Source organism: Elephas maximus, chromosome 9 (assembly GCF_024166365.1).
Source record: "Elephas maximus indicus isolate mEleMax1 chromosome 9, mEleMax1 primary haplotype, whole genome shotgun sequence".
Lineage (NCBI taxonomy): Eukaryota > Metazoa > Chordata > Mammalia > Proboscidea > Elephantidae > Elephas > Elephas maximus.
The window spans coordinates 86,129,107-86,147,336 of record NC_064827.1 but is presented as its reverse complement, the minus strand read 5'-3'; the positions used below and the strand labels follow the sequence as shown (position 1 = coordinate 86,147,336).

At 38.6% G+C, this 18,230-nt stretch overlaps 1 protein-coding gene across 10 annotated transcripts in view; it reads left to right on the top strand.

Moving 5' to 3' along the window:
• Window positions 1-18,230, top strand: part of TRPM3 (transient receptor potential cation channel subfamily M member 3) — a 625,242-nt gene that overhangs the window by 289,463 nt on the left and 317,549 nt on the right. For all 10 annotated transcript variants that reach the window (XM_049895512.1, XM_049895509.1, XM_049895508.1 and 7 more), the window contains exon 4: window positions 15,076-15,289. In XM_049895512.1, the coding sequence (XP_049751469.1) occupies window positions 15,076-15,289 (214 nt within the window). The remainder of the gene's footprint in view (window positions 1-15,075; window positions 15,290-18,230) is intronic.

Sequence of the window (18,230 nt, the reverse complement as noted above, 5' to 3'; positions counted from 1 at the left end):
TCTCAGACCAGCCACAAATGAGGGAAGCCTTTCTTTCTGAGGTTCATCAGCCAAATGAGGACCAGTTTTCCTCCTTATTATAACCCAATATTTAACAAGTGGACATGCCAGCTATGCATCCAGACACAAATGCTCATTTTGCTCACTTAGAAAACTTCTGACAAAGGTGTGGAGTTGTCCAGCGGTCAGCGGTTTCATTTTATCAGCGGGATAGTCATTTTTGCCAATCGATGCCTTCTTCACCTTCCGGAACAAATCAACAAGCAGTTTGGACAAAGGGAAAATCAGTAACTGCTGTCTGTTAAAGTGTGCCAGTCTTTACATGGAGAAGGCATAGTAATAATTCACCAAGACTTAAGTCAGACAGGCCAGCTAACCCCATATGCCCTGTTCTTGACAAGGATATTTGAAAATTGAAATGATTTTTAATGAAGTAGTCAAAAAACTCTAGAGGCTAATTAACTTTGACTTTTATTCTTTTTTGAAAAATAAAAATAAAATGTAACATTAACGCTTATATTTCCTTTGTGGAAGCCCAAGATGAAGCATTTGTTTCTCCAGGTTCTCAGGGGCATCTGGACAGAATACGAGGCAAAGTCTGCAGGATTTGGTAGAGAATAACCAGTTAACAAGGATCCCTGCTGGTGCAATAGTTAAGCACTGGGCCCCTAAATGAAGTTCAGCTATTCGAACACACCAGCCGCTCAGCAGAAGAAAAGACCTGGTCATCTGCTCCCATAAAGGTTATAGCCTAGAAAACTCTATGGGGCAGTTATACTTTGTCATATATAGTCACTACGAGTCAGAATCCACTCCATAGCACACAACAACAACAAATCAATTAACCAGATGCCTTCAGATCAGTACCGACTCATAGAGACCCAGTGTGTTGCAGAATATGACTGTGCTCCATTGGGTTTTCATTATGGTGACCTTTCAGAAATAGACCACCAGGCTATTATTTTGAGGTGCCTTTGGGTGAGTTCGAACCACCAACGTTTCAGTTAGCAGCCATGTGCTTAACTGTTTGTACCACCCCGGGACTCCTTTCAGCAGAGCAAACAGAGAAAGAGTCGCTGTTAAGACATTGCAGGTCTTGTTTGAAATTTATCTCTGATCAGAAACACTATATATCTGTTATACCATGTATATGCCATAGAGCATGACCTCACAGAGCTTTAGCCACCAAAAGATTTAAGGGATGTAAAGTAGGATGCAGTGGTTCTCAACCTGGAGACTCAGAATAACCTGCAGGCCTTCTACTCGCTTCCAGAGAGTCTTATTTGTTAGTCTAGAATAGAACCTGGGTACCCAGTGTTTATAAAAGTTATTCAAGTTATTCTACTGTTCAAACAGCTTGAAAAATGCTAATTAATCCCATACCTTCTGCATGTTTTATGTATGAGGCAACTGGAGCCCAGAGAGGTTAAATTATTTTCCCAAAATCACAGTTATTTAACAGCAAAGATGGTTCTCGAATCCAGGCTCTTCAGGACTCCTTGTCAGTTCTACTTCTTCTCTGTCATATATATCTCTACGTACAAACTATAGTAGTTTTGTTTGAGAAGTTATATATAGGTGATTGAAAGGAAGGTAATTACTATTATGTATCTAGCTCTATTTACCCAAGGAATTTGAAATTTTTATTTGATGAGGTTAATTAAACTCAAAAGCTGTGAGCAGGAAGAGTTCTTTGTAAAACTACATCCTAGACTAACATAACTGATTTTCAAGCCCTTCTGAGGATTTGCACTAGTCTGTCCTCAATTCCCAGGGGCTTGACATGCCCAAGTGAAATAGCAATGGAATCCACATCTCTCTCTTTACACAGAAAAATTGTGACACAGGAAGGAGGCATTCTAAGCTGACAGGGAGTGACAGATTCTGATTTCCTACTCTTCTCAACTTCTCAATGGAAACCCTGGCAGCATAGTGGTTAAGTGCTATGGCTGCTAACCAAAAGGTAGGCAGTTCAGATCCACCAGGCACTCCTTGGAAACTCCGTGGGGCATTTCTACTCTGTCCTATGGGGTCTCTGTGAGTTGGAATCGACTCGACGGCAACAGGTTTGGTTTTTTTTTTTGGTACTCTTCTCAACACCAAGTCACATCCTACCACATTGCATGGCAACCAGGACATACATGGGCTGTCAGAGGATCTGAAAGTTCATTCAGATGCTTCATAAAAGTCAAAACAAAGGGGCAAGGAAGAAGATAAGATGCTAAGGGTCTTGTTGTTGTTAGCTGTAGTCAAGCCAGCCACCAACTCATGGCGACCCCACGCACAATGAGATCAGACCATTGTGGGCCATAGGGTTTTCACTGGCTGAGTTTTCAGAAGTAGACAGAAAGTTCAAGTTCTGGCTTAGAGATTGTTTTACTAGAATGGATTCCCGGTAACATTTTAAAACTGCCTGAGCGCACAACAAGAATATGGCTTCATCAGCAGACGTTGTGTCATTTCTCAAAGACTTTATCTGGGGATAAGACCATGGATTACTTTGAAAAGAAAGCAGTGCTCGGTTTGATTACAAATCTTATTTGCTTACTACTCATCTCTTCCAATTAATGCTGAGCTGACATGTGGACAAGGTAAGTATGACCTAATTAAGGGCTTGTATTTAAATCTCTCATGTTACCCACATAATTCTCTTCAGGTTTTCCCTTGCTCTTTACTGGCTTGTTAGATCAGGTTGAGCCCTTATTACATTTTTCATATATTTTGCTGTTGTTGTTGTTAGGTGCCATTGAGTTGGTTCTGACTCATAGTGATCCCATGCACAACAGAACAAAACACTGCCTAGTCTTGAACCATCCTCACAATCATTGCTGTATTTGAGCTGATTGTTGCAGCCACTGTGTCAATCCATCTTGTTGAGGGTCACCCTCTTTTTTTGCTGCCCTCCACTTTACCAAGCATGATGTCCTTCTCCAGGGATTGGTCCCTTCAGATAACATGTTCAAAGTAAGCTAGATGAAGTCACCATCCTCACCTCTAAGGAGAATTCTGGCTGTACTTCTTCCAAGACAGGTTTGTTCATTTTTCTGACAGTCCATGCTAGTTCAATATTCTTCTCCAACATCATAATTCAAAGGCATCAATTCTTCTTCGGTCTTCCTTATTCATTGTCCATCTTTCACATGCATGTGAGGCAATTGAAAATATCATGGCTTGGGTAAGGCATACCTTAGTCCTCAAAGTGACATCTTTGCTTTTCAATACTTAAAAGAGATCTTTTGTAGCAGATTTACTCAGTGCAATATGTTGTTTGATGACTGCTGCTTCCATGAGCATTGATTGTGAAACCAATCAAAATGAAGTCTTTGACAACTTCAATATTTTTTCCCTTTATCATGATGTTGCTTATTGGTCCACTTGTGAGAATTTTTGTTTTCTTTATGTTAAGGTGTAATCCATACTGAAGATGTAGTCTTTGATCTTCATCAGTAAGGGCTTCAAGTCTCCTTCATTTTTAGCAAGCAAAGTTATGTCATCTTCATATCACAGGTTGTTAATGAGTCTTCCTCCAATTCTGATACAGCATTTTTCTTCCTATAGTACAGCCTCTCAGATTATTTGCTTAGTGTATGGATTGAATAAGTATGGTGAAATGATACAACCCTGACGTACATCTTTCCTGATTTTAAACCATGCAGTATTCCCTTGTTCTGCCCAAACAACTGCCTGTTGGTCTATGTACAGGTTCCACATGAACACAGTTATAAGTGTGTTGGAATTCCCATTCTTCGCAGTGTTATCTATAATTCGTTATGATCCATGCAGTTGAATGCCTTTGCATAGTCAATAAAACACAAGTAAACACCTTCCTGGTATTCTCTGCTTTCTTCCAAGATCTATCTGACATCAACAGTGATATCCCTCATTCCACATCCTCTTCTGACTCCTCCTTGAATTTCCAGCAGTTCTCTGTTGATATACTGCTTCAACCGTTTTTTAATTATAATTATTTTTCCTATAATTTAGATAATTATTCCTACCCGGGGTGGATTAACCAGTAAGCAAGGTATGCATGGCCATAATTGTGTTTACTTACTAATCTTTAGTGCATAATTTCACATGGGTTTCACCACATCTTTGATGAGGTACAGTAAGGTTTTATAATTGATTTCCAATTTCCACCTTCTACTCCTTTTTTTTTTTTTACTCCTTAGGCCAGTGAACTGACAGTACTTTTGGAAGGCTGTTTTGAAATAGACTAAAACTAGAGCTTATTAATTACCTTTCTGATTCCAGTCATAACCAACTAGTTGCTGCTGAATCAATTCCAACTCATGGCAACCTCATGTGTGTCAGAGCAGAACCAAGCTCCATAAGGTTTTTAATGGCTGATTTTTCAGAAGTGGGTCCCCAGATCTTTCTTCTGAGTTGCCTCTGGGTGGATTCAAACTGCCAACCTTTTGGTTAGCAGCCAGGCGCATTAACTTTTGACACCACCCAGGGACTCCAGGCTATAGATAAGGAAGAACCAACCCTCCTCTAAGAAACCATCTTGTTTCTTTGCCTCCAGAAAATTTTACCCTGAATAATTCTGGTAGAAAATTGATAGCATACCCCTGGTGTCCTCTTCATATGTTTAGTGAACTTTTTTATTCTAAACCTTTAGTTTTGGCTTATCCAAACCCATCACTTAGAAGTACCTAATATCTAACACTGGGGGATCACAAACACAATATGGAATAAATCACAGTGACATTTTTACTTCTAATGTTTTGTGAGTCCTCAAACTAGGCATCTAATAGCAATGACACATCACATTTGTATTCCAAATATCTTCTTTCTAGGGGGATTTGCATCTCTTAAGCCACCATAAGCGTTAAACTCCCTGCAAAACAAAAAGCCTCATGGACTTGAAAAGCTGATATCAGCTAAATTGTCTCAGCAGCCTGATGCTACACAGCCTGCTCGGCCACAGCTTTAATTCAAAACGCCCACTGAAAATGTGACTACGAAGAATTAGAAAATCCCTGTCACATTCTCACCAGCAAAGAAAATAGGGCAAATTTCCCACTCTAGGCTTGGAAGAAAGGCATTCAAAGTAACTTTAAAATAGCTTTACCAACAGTAGTTCCATTACTTAGAACAAGCACTATTTACAAATACCAAGCCGTCATTCCTAAGGATTAAAGATGGCTGTACAGAATGAGAGGAAGGATTCATCATTGAGCATGTCCAAGGGTATGGCCAGATTCAGTGTTCTACAGTTCTTTTAGATTTTCATTAAAACAACTGGGCAAAGTTATGTGGATAAAACTTAGGGCTAAATGGTGACTGATCAGTATCAGAGTCAAATTATTCCACAAAAGCTCAAGCTCAGAAAACCATATGAAGACTTTTTTTTTTTTTTAGCAATTCCAGCCTGTTCTAAGTTGGGCTGCTTCTCCACCCTCCATCCTTTGCCCACCCTGAATATTATGAAGGGAAATGGATGTTGTCTGGTTGGTGACACCTCTGTGGTCTCTAAGTTTAGTATAGAGTGAAGCCATAATAAAGTTGAATTCTGCCTTAATAGTGAATAGTAACATTTCTAATGACGAAGCAGTAAGAGTGGCTTTAGAAAACACAGCAGTGGACCTACCAAAACCCCGTACTATTTAAACTAAAGAAAATCTCCAGTCTTCTATTATGGTCTCATTTACAAAATACCATTTCTAGGTTTGTTGCTCAGAACTCAAAATTTGTTTTTCCTAAAAATCATGTTGAATGTACTGGCTTCAAAGCACCTAAGAATAGATCAAATTGTAAAATCTGAACTACAGCTAACCTCTAGTTTGTGCAGTACAGGTCATTCTTAGATGCTATTTTGAATGTCATTAGCTCATCACATTGGCTTCCTGCTACCAGGAGGGGGGGCTAATGATGGAAAGGGAAAAGGGTAGATAGTTCCAGGCATGGGTAATTTACATGAGCTTAATTTATCTCATAATGACCCTACAGGACAAAGTAGAACTGCCCCACAGGGTTTCTAAGGAATGCCTGGTAGATTCAAACTGCTGACCTTTTAGTTAGCAGCCATAGCATTTAACCACTATGCCACCGGGGTTTCCATTGTATCTCTAGAGATTTTAAATTGGAGAACTAAGAGCATACAAACAAAGGGTTGGTTAGGAACCCAGGTCAGTGGTAGGATTTTCCCTCTCTACACATACTTTTGTAAAAATAACTCCTTACACCAGTCACTCCTCAGATAACCAAGGTTGAGAAAAAAAGGACTATTTTGGAGGCTATATCAGTAAACCAAAAAGTTGACAGTTCAAACCCAACAGTGGCTTCGTGGAAGAAAAACCTGGTGATCTGCTCCTGTAAAGATGTCAGTCTAGTAAACCCTGTGGGGCAAAGGATCTGTCGTGTAGGATTGGTATAAGTCTGAATCAACTTGTCAGTGCACAATAACGATCAGTTAAAGAGCTAAAAACTACTTAATTGCATCCTGTTGTATGTCAGAGCCATTTATAAGAGCTGTTTGTGACCTTTACCCAATTTACATTTACTGGTTTTTCTGCCATACTAGGCATGTTTGAAGGAGCCCTGGTGGTGCAGTGGTTAAGTGCTTGGCTGCTAACTGAAAGGTTGGCAGCTTGAACCTGACAGCAGCTCTACAGGAGAAAGATGTGTCAGTCTACTTCTGTAAAGATTTACAGCCTTGGAAACACTATGGGTCAGTTCTATTCTGTTCCATAGGGTTGCTATTGGAATCAACTCAACGGCAACAGGTTCAGGAACGTTCATACATACTGTACAATGTAATCCTCACAGTGGCCTGGGAGGTGGTCAGGATCACCTCTGTTTAACAGGGCGAAGTGCTCAAATTGGCCAAGTGTCTTCCAATGCCAGCATGTGATGCTACAGTGTGATTCTGCATATGATTGGGAAATCCATAAATGACAGCACATATCCCCACGTCGGAATGACAAAATTTAGTACGTGCATTAGGAAGAGTTCTTGTTATTTTGTAAGGTGATCCCTTAGCAGTTATTGAGCCTGCAAGTGGACAGTCAAAATTGCTTATCTTGACAACCAAAATAGCTCCAATTTCTAATCACATTGACCATTTAGCAGGAAGCGATTAATTGCTCTGGGCATAACCATTTATGACTCTGAAGTTGCTGAGCTGATATCTTAGTTATCTCATGCTGCTATAACAGAAATAACACAAGTGGATGGCTTTAACAAGCAGAAATTTTTTCTCTCATAGCCTAGGAGGGTAGAAGTCTGAATTCACGGCACTAGCTCCCAGGGAAGGCTTTCTCTTCTTGTTGGTTCTAGGGGAAGGGCCTTGTCAGCAATCTTCCCCTGGTCTAGAAGCTTCTCAGGGTAGGGACCCCAGGTCCAAAAGACATAGTCTGCTCCCAGCACTTCCTTCTTAGTGGTATGTGGTCCCTCTCCTCTCTGCTGGATTCTCTCTTTTATATCTCAAAAGAGATTGACTCAAGATGCAACCTAATCCTGTAGATTGAATCCTGCCTCATTAACATCATAGAGGTTGGGATTTACAACATGTAGGATAATCACATCAGATCACAAAATGGTGGACAGCCACACAGTACTGGGAATCATGGCCTAGCCAAGTTGACACACATTTTGGGGGACACAATTCAATCCATGACATTGGCATGTAAGATAGCTGTTATATTACAGGCACTTGGAGAACTTAATGAGTAACCAGGGTTTTATGGATATGAGTATAATTTTAAAATTAAAATTGTCAGGTAATCTCGAAGTGTTGTTTTATCCCTTGGTTTGAATTATCTTCTTACTCCTAAGGCCATTTACTGGAATGACTAAACAATAACAATCCACCCCCCCCCAAAAAAAGCAGAAAATTGGTTTATGTAAACACAGGCAGTCCCCAGGTTATGAACATCCAACTTACTTGCAACCCATATTTACTAACCAACCCCCAGAAGGCCTATTACGTTACAATTTTGAGGTACATGCGATCGTTCATAACGACAAACAGACCCTACTTTGAGACATGCATCAGAACATTTATTTATTATTATGTTAAAGATGTTTTAGTGTATCTGCGAAGTGTTTCTAACGTTTTTATACATAGAAAGGTACACTATATACTATAAGCAGACAAACATTGGACTAACTAATGTTAGATACAAACTGTACTTAACTGTTCTGATTTATGTACAAATTGGACTTAAAGACAGACTTAGTCACAGAACTCATTTGTAATTTGGGGACGGCCTGTACTTCCTTTATTTTGTTATACTGGAGATACTAGGTTAGCTGTGCTCCTTAAAATTGATGTGCCTGTGACTCAGCTGTGACTCTTACCTTTTATTCTCTAAGTGAAGGACACAATAAATGGCAAATAATGGCCAACGTAAAAAAAAAAAAAAACAGGGCCACACAGTATTTGTGTTACTTATCAGCTTCTGGGTAATCAAGTGTGGCCTATAGTTAACCATGTTTTCCTTTGTTTAAGAATTAGCCTTGGTCACAGGGTTATGTAGTCAGAGATACATTGAATAGTCTGTCATTGGCTGCAGCTTCTTATTTATTGTGACGTGAGTAACCCTTCCAGTATTTCCTCAATTCTTCTCTTTGATTTTCATGTAAAGGGTTTAATGTTCTTTCTTTCCTTTGGCCCAGTTGCAAACACAAGACACACCAGATCTTTGGTCTGGGGAAGGGTTATAGTCCTTGCTACTCATGTGGTCCCCAGGTGGAGCTGGTTAAAATATAGAACTTCAAGCCCCACCCCATACATGTTAAATGAGAATCTGCATTTGACAAGGTCCTCAGCTGAGTCACAGGCACATCAATTTTAAGGAGCACAGCTAACCTAGTATCTCCAGTATAACAATAACCAAACACCCATTGCTGTAGAGTTGATTCCTGCTCGTAGCGACCCTATAGGACAGAATAGAACTGCCCCAGTTTCCAGGGAGTACCTGGTGGATTCGATCTGCTGACTTTTATAGTTAGCATCCTTCGCTCTCAACCACTACACCACCAGGGTTTACATTGTAACAATAGCTTTGATAATAGATTAAGCCAACAGTTAATTATTGGATAATTAGCTCTGAGATCTTGGTCCCAGTCACTCAGCTTCCCTGGGCTTCAGTGTCCTCACCTGTAAAGCAGATGAATTGAACTAGATGATCTCTCGGCCCCCATGATTGCTAAGATATTTCTAAGCTCCTGTCTCTCTCTACGATTGTAACTACTTCCTAGCCACTGCTGAACAGGTTACCGAAAAACATAATCAGGTTGGATAGGGTCCCTCCTGTTCTCAAGGATCTCACAGTTTGGAGAGATAAAACGGATACATTGGAGAAACAACCAAAGAAAATATCAGACTGACTTTGATTGCAAGCTATATTGTGCACCATGAGTTTTCACTCTTAGGATAAGTCATTTTAGATGAAACAAAAGCCTCTGGAAGATAAGAATGACGTATATAGAGAAAACGGCTCTTCTAGGACTTGGGGAATAGCATTAGCCAAATGCAGAGAGAATTGGGGAAAAGTCTCTAAATAAATAACTAAATATAAAAAAAGGGAAGGCCAAATTATGGGGGCCTTGACGGTCAGAATGGAGGATCCTGATAGGGTTTACATATGATGTGATGACTTGAACTGAGAAATAATATCAAAAAGGAGTTGGAGAAAGAAACCTGCCTGTTGGTACCTCATAGGGAGCCTGGGGTTAAAGAAGCTATTAGGATGCCATTGCCGTAATCCAAACTGACATCCTTGTAAGGAGAATCTTTTTTTAAAATGGTAACCTAAGAAAGAGAGGGAAAAGGATTGTTGAGAACAGCAGTTTGAGAAATGGATTATTAGGGCTTGGAGAGTAACTAGATATAGTTGAAGGAAATGGAAAAGGAGACGGAGGCATTTATAGCTTTGAGGTCAAGAGCATGAGCTCTGAAGTTAGACAGACCTGGGCGTTTGAATCCATCACCACTTACTCGTGGTGTGAACTTGAGACCAGGATGGATCCTCTCTGTCCCTCCTGTGAAATGTGGGTGGCACCTGCTTCCTCATATGAGGTATTGGTGGTCAGCACTAGAATTTTCTCCTTCCCTGCTGGAGACCCGGGTTTGATTCAAGGCCAGTGCACCTCATGTGCAGCCACCACCCATCTGTCAATGAAGGCTTGCATGTTGCTATGATGCTAAACAGATTTCAGCAAAGCTTCCAGACTAAGACTAGGAAGAAAGGCCTGGCAATCTACTTCCTAAAATCACCCAATGAAAACCCCATAAATCACAACAGTGTGATCTACCACCCACCAGGGCGATGGTACAGGACTGGGACAGTATTTCATTCCATTGTGCGTGGGGTTGTCATGAGCCTGGAGCAATGCTATGGTAGCTAACAACAACCCACCTCCTCACAGGGTTGTTGAAGGAGTACATTCAATGATACATGTAAAGTATACTGCATGTATGTGCTGGGAGCACAGTAAATACACAAGGTTTACTTTTTTTGTTTGTTTAGTTTTGTTTTCCCAGTAGAGTTAAGAAATTGAGCACAGAGAAATATTGAAGACAGCCCACGAGTAATGTGACCTTATACATACCAAGTGCCTCTATTTCTTCATCTATGAAATGGGGAGCTGGGGACTATGCCACCTCTAAGGCTGTTCATTCACTCACTCGATCACTTAATTGAGTAAAAAGCATTCTGTAATCACGAACAAAGCTTTTCTGAGATTCCTAACGAGGAAAGAACCTTAGGCTATTTCAAAACGAATTTCAACATATGCAATAGATTTGTTGGTCATTTTCCAGGAAAGAGCTCAACATTATCAATCATAAATAACTTACTTTGGTTCCTTGCTGCTAAGTTTTATGGGTAACTTTAGAAGACCCAGTGTCAATTATTTACCAAGCAAGGCTTACTTCTAAAAATGCACTTGGGTTATTACCAATTAGTATGAATAATTGAACTCCGTTATATGTCACTTAGCTAGGCTAAGCTTGCTGAAATTATTACACAGTGTCTGTAGTGATTTAGTGTGAATGGTAACATCTCTTCACACTCTGTGAGTTAATGATGTATGCATCTCTGTTCCCAGCTACTGACTATGGCTCTGAATCTCACATTTTTTTTTTACCTGGTTAAACGAAAGGTACAGTTGAGGATCTAAATGAGGCATCTTGAGGTTCCAGGGGGCCACAAATACAACTATTTTTCAAAAGCATTATGTTGTTCTCATTTATGCGTTCTCTAATCATTGAAACTACATCCATAGAATCCTTCAGAAATTTTAAGACCTACTCTCTGGGTTTACAGGGGGAAACATAATTTTAAGAAGTTTTTCTATAATGTTTAGATGTTTTTCTATATTTAAGAATAGGATAATTTATATCTCACCTTAGGAGAATATGGACTTTTCAATTTTTTTTTTATGAATAGGAAAATTCACATCAAAGTTAGTGAAATGAGACTAGTATCTTAAAAAAGCAATTTATGAACATCTCTTACGCTACATATTTGTGGTTTCTATCATTTGGAATTCTTGTGATTCCCAAGTTTAGTTTATTCCTAAATATCCCTTTCTGGGAATTAGTCAAAGTGGTATAAATTCAGTCAAGCAAAGCCACCAAATTTTAACGACTCGAGTGTCATGGACTGCAGTGTATAGGCCCAGAAAACATTTCATTCTTTAATCTTATAGCTTTTGTTGTCTAGATATTTCTCTTACAAAGAGTCACTCAAGGGATATGATAAAGAAGCTTTTATTTAAAAACGACTTGTGTTTGCTTGCACACCTGCAGTATCCTTTCTCCAGCCCCAAGGCTCCTTGCAGAGCACAAAAGGGCACATTGTTGTTGAGAATCTCTTTTGATAGATACCTGAAGGCTCTTGCCATTTTTGTGCACAAAATATGCTGTGTCTCATATTGTCAGCTCTAGTTAAATTCAGTTGGTACAGTGTATTTAGTGCCCATTGACAATATTGACTCTTCCTATTCTGGAATTGTTTCCTGCTCTGTAGATCAAATCAATATAGAAGCAACTGTAATGGGTTCCAACACTTCTGGAATTCTGGTATATGCATATAGGAGACTTTAGCTCTTATTTCTTGATAATTCAGTTTATTTTAACAAACTGCTTTCATATTTTGTGCATCTTTGGCCTCATAAACCAAAAACCAAACGCAGTGCCATCGAGTCGATTCTGGCTCATAGCGACCCTATAGGATAGAATAGAACTGCTACATAGAGTTTCCAAGGAGCGCCTGGCAGATTCAAACTGCTGACCCTTTGGTTAGCAGCCGTAGCACTTAACCACTACGCCACCAGAGTTTATTTGGCCTCACAGATCATCTAAATATATTTCTAGGATACTTTAACAAAGGAATAGATGTATAATTTTTTTGCGTTTTTGCAACAATGGGGTCTCCTAGACCCAAATGTATAGCAATAAATTGCCATCTCCTGGATAATATCATTTATCTATACATACATATATATATATGTGTTTGTATGGTTACATGCAGGGCTATTCTTTTTGTGGTTATACAACTTTAACACTTAACGAATCTTAATCAGTAGCTTTATTTTCTCTATCACACAGCATACAGACTTTAGAAAGCTATAACTCTCGTTACTGTCTCCCAATTTGCATGCTGTTATTGACCAGTGTTTTAGCTCTATCCTCTTCCATCCATAAATTAGATACTGTTACTACCATTTATACAACCAAAACTTTTTAGATTTATCATGTATTTGCTAATATCTTTGTTACCATTCTTTCTTGTACCCAGACCATCCATTTGGAATCGTGTTCCTTCTTGCCTGCTACATAAACATTCAAATTTCCTTCAGTGAGGGCTGCTAGAGGTAAAGTCTCTCAGTCTTGGCTGTCTGAAGATGTTTATCTTTTGCCATCATTTCTGAAAGATATTTTTGCAGAATCTAGAATTCTAGACCAACAAATATCCTCTCTCTACATTAAAGATACTGGCTTCTGGTGTCCTTTGTTAGTGTTGAGGAGGAGTCCTTTGGTCTAATTACTGCTCCTTATAAGTGATGTGTCACTTGTTCTAGCTGCTTTTAAGGTCCCCCCTCCAACTGGTGTTCCCTGTAATGGGTATATGAGTGAGGTCTCCTTTCATTTATCCTCCTTGAGATTCATTGGTCTGAGGACTGGTTTCTTTCAACACTTCTGTGAAATTCCCAGCTAATACTTGTTCAAATATTGCATCTTCCTCATTCTCTCTTTTATTTTTATCTAGAATTATAATTAGCTCCTTCGAGGTTTTTAATTTTTCCTTTATGTTTTTGGTTCCTATATCTTTCTAGGCTGCATCTGGCTTATTTCTCTGGTTCTACCTTCAGTTTCTTAATTTAGTTTAATTTATCCATTGTATTTTTCATTTAAATTACTACATTCTAACTTGTAGAAGCTCTTTTGGATTATTTTTCAAATTTATATGATCATTCTCTAGAGTCTCTTGTTCCTTGCTTATATAGTCAGTCTTCTTATTTTGTGTTTTTGAACACATTAGGCATAGCTGTTTTATATTTTGTGTCTGGCGATTTCAGTATCTTGAGAGTCTTATTCTGATGTCTGTTTTTTCTGTTTATTCTAATTCATGGTACTTTTTTTTTTTTTTCCTTGTGTGATTTGTGATTTTATTTTTTCCTATTAAATGCTTGTTTTCCTATGGGAATTGAGGACTGGATTAACCATACATTCTCCATAAAAGATTCACAATTGCTTCTTCCAGTTACCTGGAGCATTATTCAACCAGAATGAGTTTATACTCAATATTCTGCTTGGTATTTTTCAAACCACACTGATAGTATAAATGTGGAAAGGTGTGCTTGTGTTTATGTATACTCAGGATATTTTTTTCCCCATTCACCCAAAATGAAGATTGAGGCAGGCGAATTTTCTTGGTCTCCTCCTAGTCTATCAGACTTATATATTTTTTCACTCTTATACTTGACCCTTTGAGGGGTCTCAGCTTTATGTGAGATTCCCTAGTAAGCTCCCCACTAAACCCCTAAAGCAAATGTTCAAGGTCTCCAGGGTTCAGCAGAGACCCTCAGAGCCAAAGCCTATTTTGGTGCTCACTTACCTCCCAAGGTTCCAGATGCTACCTTGTTTAGAAGTCTGAATATTCCTTCTTTTCATGCCACCTCAGTGAAGAATTTCCAAAGACTTTCAAATATATTTGCCTTGTAAATTTTTAAATTATTCTCGTAGAATAATTTAAAAATTAAAGTTCATAGCAGTTGCTCTTAACAGATACAACTGGAAATAAAGTGATGGCTATATACCGGTTAAGAGCTTGGCTGCTAACCACAAGGTCGGCAGTTTAAATTCATCAGCTTCTCCACAGAAACCCTATGGGGCAGTTCTACTATGTCCTATAGCGTCGCTAAGTCGGAATCAACTTGACAGCAGTGGGTTTGGGGTTTTTGGAATCAGCTATTACCTTACTGGAGTCCTGGTGATGCAGTAGTTAAGCATTTTGGCTGCTAACCAAAAGGTCAGCTGTTTGAATCCACCAGCCGCTCCTTGGAAATCCTATAGGACAGTTCTACTCTGTCCTATAGGGTCGCTATGAGTTGGCATCAACTCACAGTTTTTTATTACTTTATTATAAATTTCTCAGTATGTTATGGAGAATTGTAGGATCTTTCAGAACCTCTCAAAATAGTGGGATCACAAAAATAGTTATATGTAGGTCCAATTGGTAAAAAAAAGGATTACCTATATTAATCAATATTAAAAATAATAGAAACATTTGAACTGTGACACAAAGGTAAAGGTTGGTAAAATGATGTCTTTTGAGAAAACAATTCATTCCAGGAAGAAATGAGTCTGCACTGCATTTTAGGAAAAAAAAAAAAAAAATTAAGTTTGTAGTGACCCACAATTTCAAGAAAGCTTTTAAAAATGGTGAACCCCTTTGTCTAATAAAGGTTCTTTTGGTAAAGCAAATGATCATTCCTTTTGAAAAATCTGTTTTCACATGAGACATTTTCTTAAAGTAACTATACATATACCTACGGGCAGCAAAGCATCAGCCAGCCCCACCCTGTTCCCCTAATTGATGGCCTTTCTTCTTCTAGTATGTGCGTGTGTCTTTTGATACAAAGCCTGATCTTCTCCTACACCTGATGACCAAGGAATGGCAATTGGAACTTCCCAAGCTTCTCATCTCTGTCCATGGGGGCCTGCAGAACTTTGAACTCCAGCCAAAACTCAAGCAAGTCTTTGGGAAAGGTCTCATCAAAGCTGCTATGACAACCGGAGCGTGGATATTCACTGGAGGGGTTAACACAGGTAATTGGAAGTGGGGTAGAGAAAGGCAACAGAGGCCATGAGAATGTTGTGACTGAGATTGTTCTCTAAGGGTAAATGCCTTTATATCCCCCTGCCTCATCCCCTACCTATGTGTGCTCACACTCACTGGTTATCTCTCCTCTCAGTGTCTCTCCCTCCCTTACGTAGATGTTAATGTACAGCAATTTCTTGATATAGAAGAATTACTTAAACATAAGCACCAGATGGAAGATGTTTAAAAGTTGACTATACAAAATTTGTAAACATGACTAGTGGAATTTCAGAGGATATTTTCAATAGCCCAATTTGCTGTATAAGCATCCAATAGTTTTTAAGTAATACTTTTTCATTTAAATGCAATCTCTGCCTTTTTCTTTAAGCACTTCTACGTTCGGTGCCAAATAGCTTTAATTTTTGTAAAATGCCATTTCCACCTGGAACATAAACTGTTATAGCAAAGTCCAGTGTTACTATGTGTTTAGTATTTAAAATATTCTTTAAATCATTCCTGCATCAAAAGAAAATACACCCTACCATGAATTCCAAACAGTTTTTTCTACCTGCCAAATGAGTTTCTATATTGTGATACAGGAAGGCTGTCAAATCAATTCTTACAAACCCACTTACAGTTAAGTGTGTATCTGCAGAACATTAATAATGTGCAACAGATAATGTAATGAATGGATGCCTGTAAATTTTTTTGACATATTTCCTCAGCCTGAGTCAGAACTCCCAATTGCAAGTGCAGAAATAATGCTGCAGTAAGTCAACTGAAACCTGCCACAGAGCTCAAAGTACATTTGGAGATAGTGGGGCTTTCTGAAAATAGCCCTGGACCAACTAGGATTTTTTTTTTTCCAATTCAAATAAAATTTTAATTAACAACGTGTTTTTGTTGTTGTCATTCATAATTTGGATGAAGTTTGAATGAGATGTACACTCAGAATTCTCCTAGACACCTAGAATCTGTGGGTACTCAGCATACAACTCCATAGACAATGTTTTAGCTGTGAATTCTGCAGATCACCCGGGCCCAATGTTATGTGAAATCCTGATTCAGTCTGTAAACTGACATGATCTTAGAATGACCTGCTCAGTCATCTCTGTGTCATTCATCTTGTTCAATCAAGCATACAGAGCAATTTTATTCCAATGATTGTTCAGGTTTTGGGATCCAAGTTGCACTCATAGCTTAGCTAGGATCATTTGATTGTCCAGACTGTCACTTCCCTGTAATACTTAAAATACTTGCACCACCTATAGAGACCAACTCAAATAGTTCCAGAGGTTCAAAAGAAGCTCTTACTAATATTTTACTTCAGGAGCTTAGAACATTGCTTATTGTCTTTTCTTTTATGAAACACACCCAATATCAAAAAAAGAATTTACAGCGTAAATTCTTCAAACCAAAGAGCACCTCTCCGTCTCGGTCCAGGATTAGTGTTTAATTCAAAACCCAAAGTGAGGTTCTAATGGTGGAACGCTTGGGATAGGGAAGAGGCAATAGGAGGAAGAATTGGGACACAGAGAAGGGCAAGCCAGGAAGTTACATTTCTTGTCCCTGGCTGGCCCCAAAAGGAGCTTTACAAAATAAATAGGGAATAATTTAGCACCAATGTTCATAGGTTTACTTTTGTTTTTGTTTTTCTTTACCAATACTCTCGTTTAGGAAATCCATAGCTAAGTGAATAAGTGAAGCTGGTGTTCTTCCCAACTCTCCAAGCATAGCTCAACATGGGTTAGTGGCCATTTGCACTATTTCATTATTTTATTTTTTAAAGGAGGATCTTGCCGTTTATCTTAGGCATATTTCAGAATTGAGCAACTTACCACATTAGTCCTCTCCCATGATTAAATTGCCTGGTATGTTTGTGTGTTTACTTGGTTGACTATGAAGTTTTTGAGCATTTGCTCTGTGTTAACCCCTGAGGGACACAGAGATGACCCTCTAACCTTCCCCTCAAGGAGTCTATTAGACGAGACAGCCTCACGTATGATTAGGAATCATGGCAGAATGTGTTAGGTGACATATTGACATTTTCAATAGACACACAAACTGCATTCCTGTTCAAATGAAGAAATCAAATCAACTCAGCTTTCATATAGGAGATGGCACTAGACGTGAATTTTTCCTTGAAGAGTAGTAGAATTTTGATAAGTGGAGATATCTTTCTTAAGAGAACATATTTTATAACTCTTCCATGAGTAATGATCATTCGAGAGGGAGATTAAAAGGTTAGAAATTGTATCTTCTTTAAGTGGTTTGCAAGAAAGGTGACAGGTGAGTTCCCTACCATTTTGTAAACTGTACTTTCTCATTTTTAGCAATATGGCAGGAACGTCCATGGTAACAAATTAGGAAGACAATTAGGGTGATGAAAGTAAAAAGGTGTGTTTGTTACTTTCAACATTAATATTCCATGGAATATGCCAATATTTTCTTTCTAAGCAAGCTCTCCACATTATGTAATCATAAGTAGGAAGAAGAAATTAAGGTTAACAAAACATGAGCTAAATAGTCAAACATGAGCTAAATAGTCAAATGGCCCTAACTCATACACGAACTGTGGTATAGATTTAATATTACGTATGGTGTTATTACATAACACAGTCAAGGCCTTAGTTCTTAGTCATGCTAACATATCGTTATGCTTCATACTATAAGGAAAAGATTCTTTAAGTTCAAAGAATTGTATTTATTCTTTTTATACACATTGGATGCTTTTCCTTTTTTTCATATAGATCAGAATAAGAAACACATTGCTAGGTTCATATACAGGTCTGGAGAATTTATCTAGGCTTGCTGTAGTACGTTTGTGTTCTCTTCTAAGTGTATGTGATTTGTATAGAAATGCATCATAATTTTATATTCAATGTATTTAACCCTCAGAGAACAGTTATCATAATTTTCTTTAGAACAATGGAAAAGTAATTGCTCCAA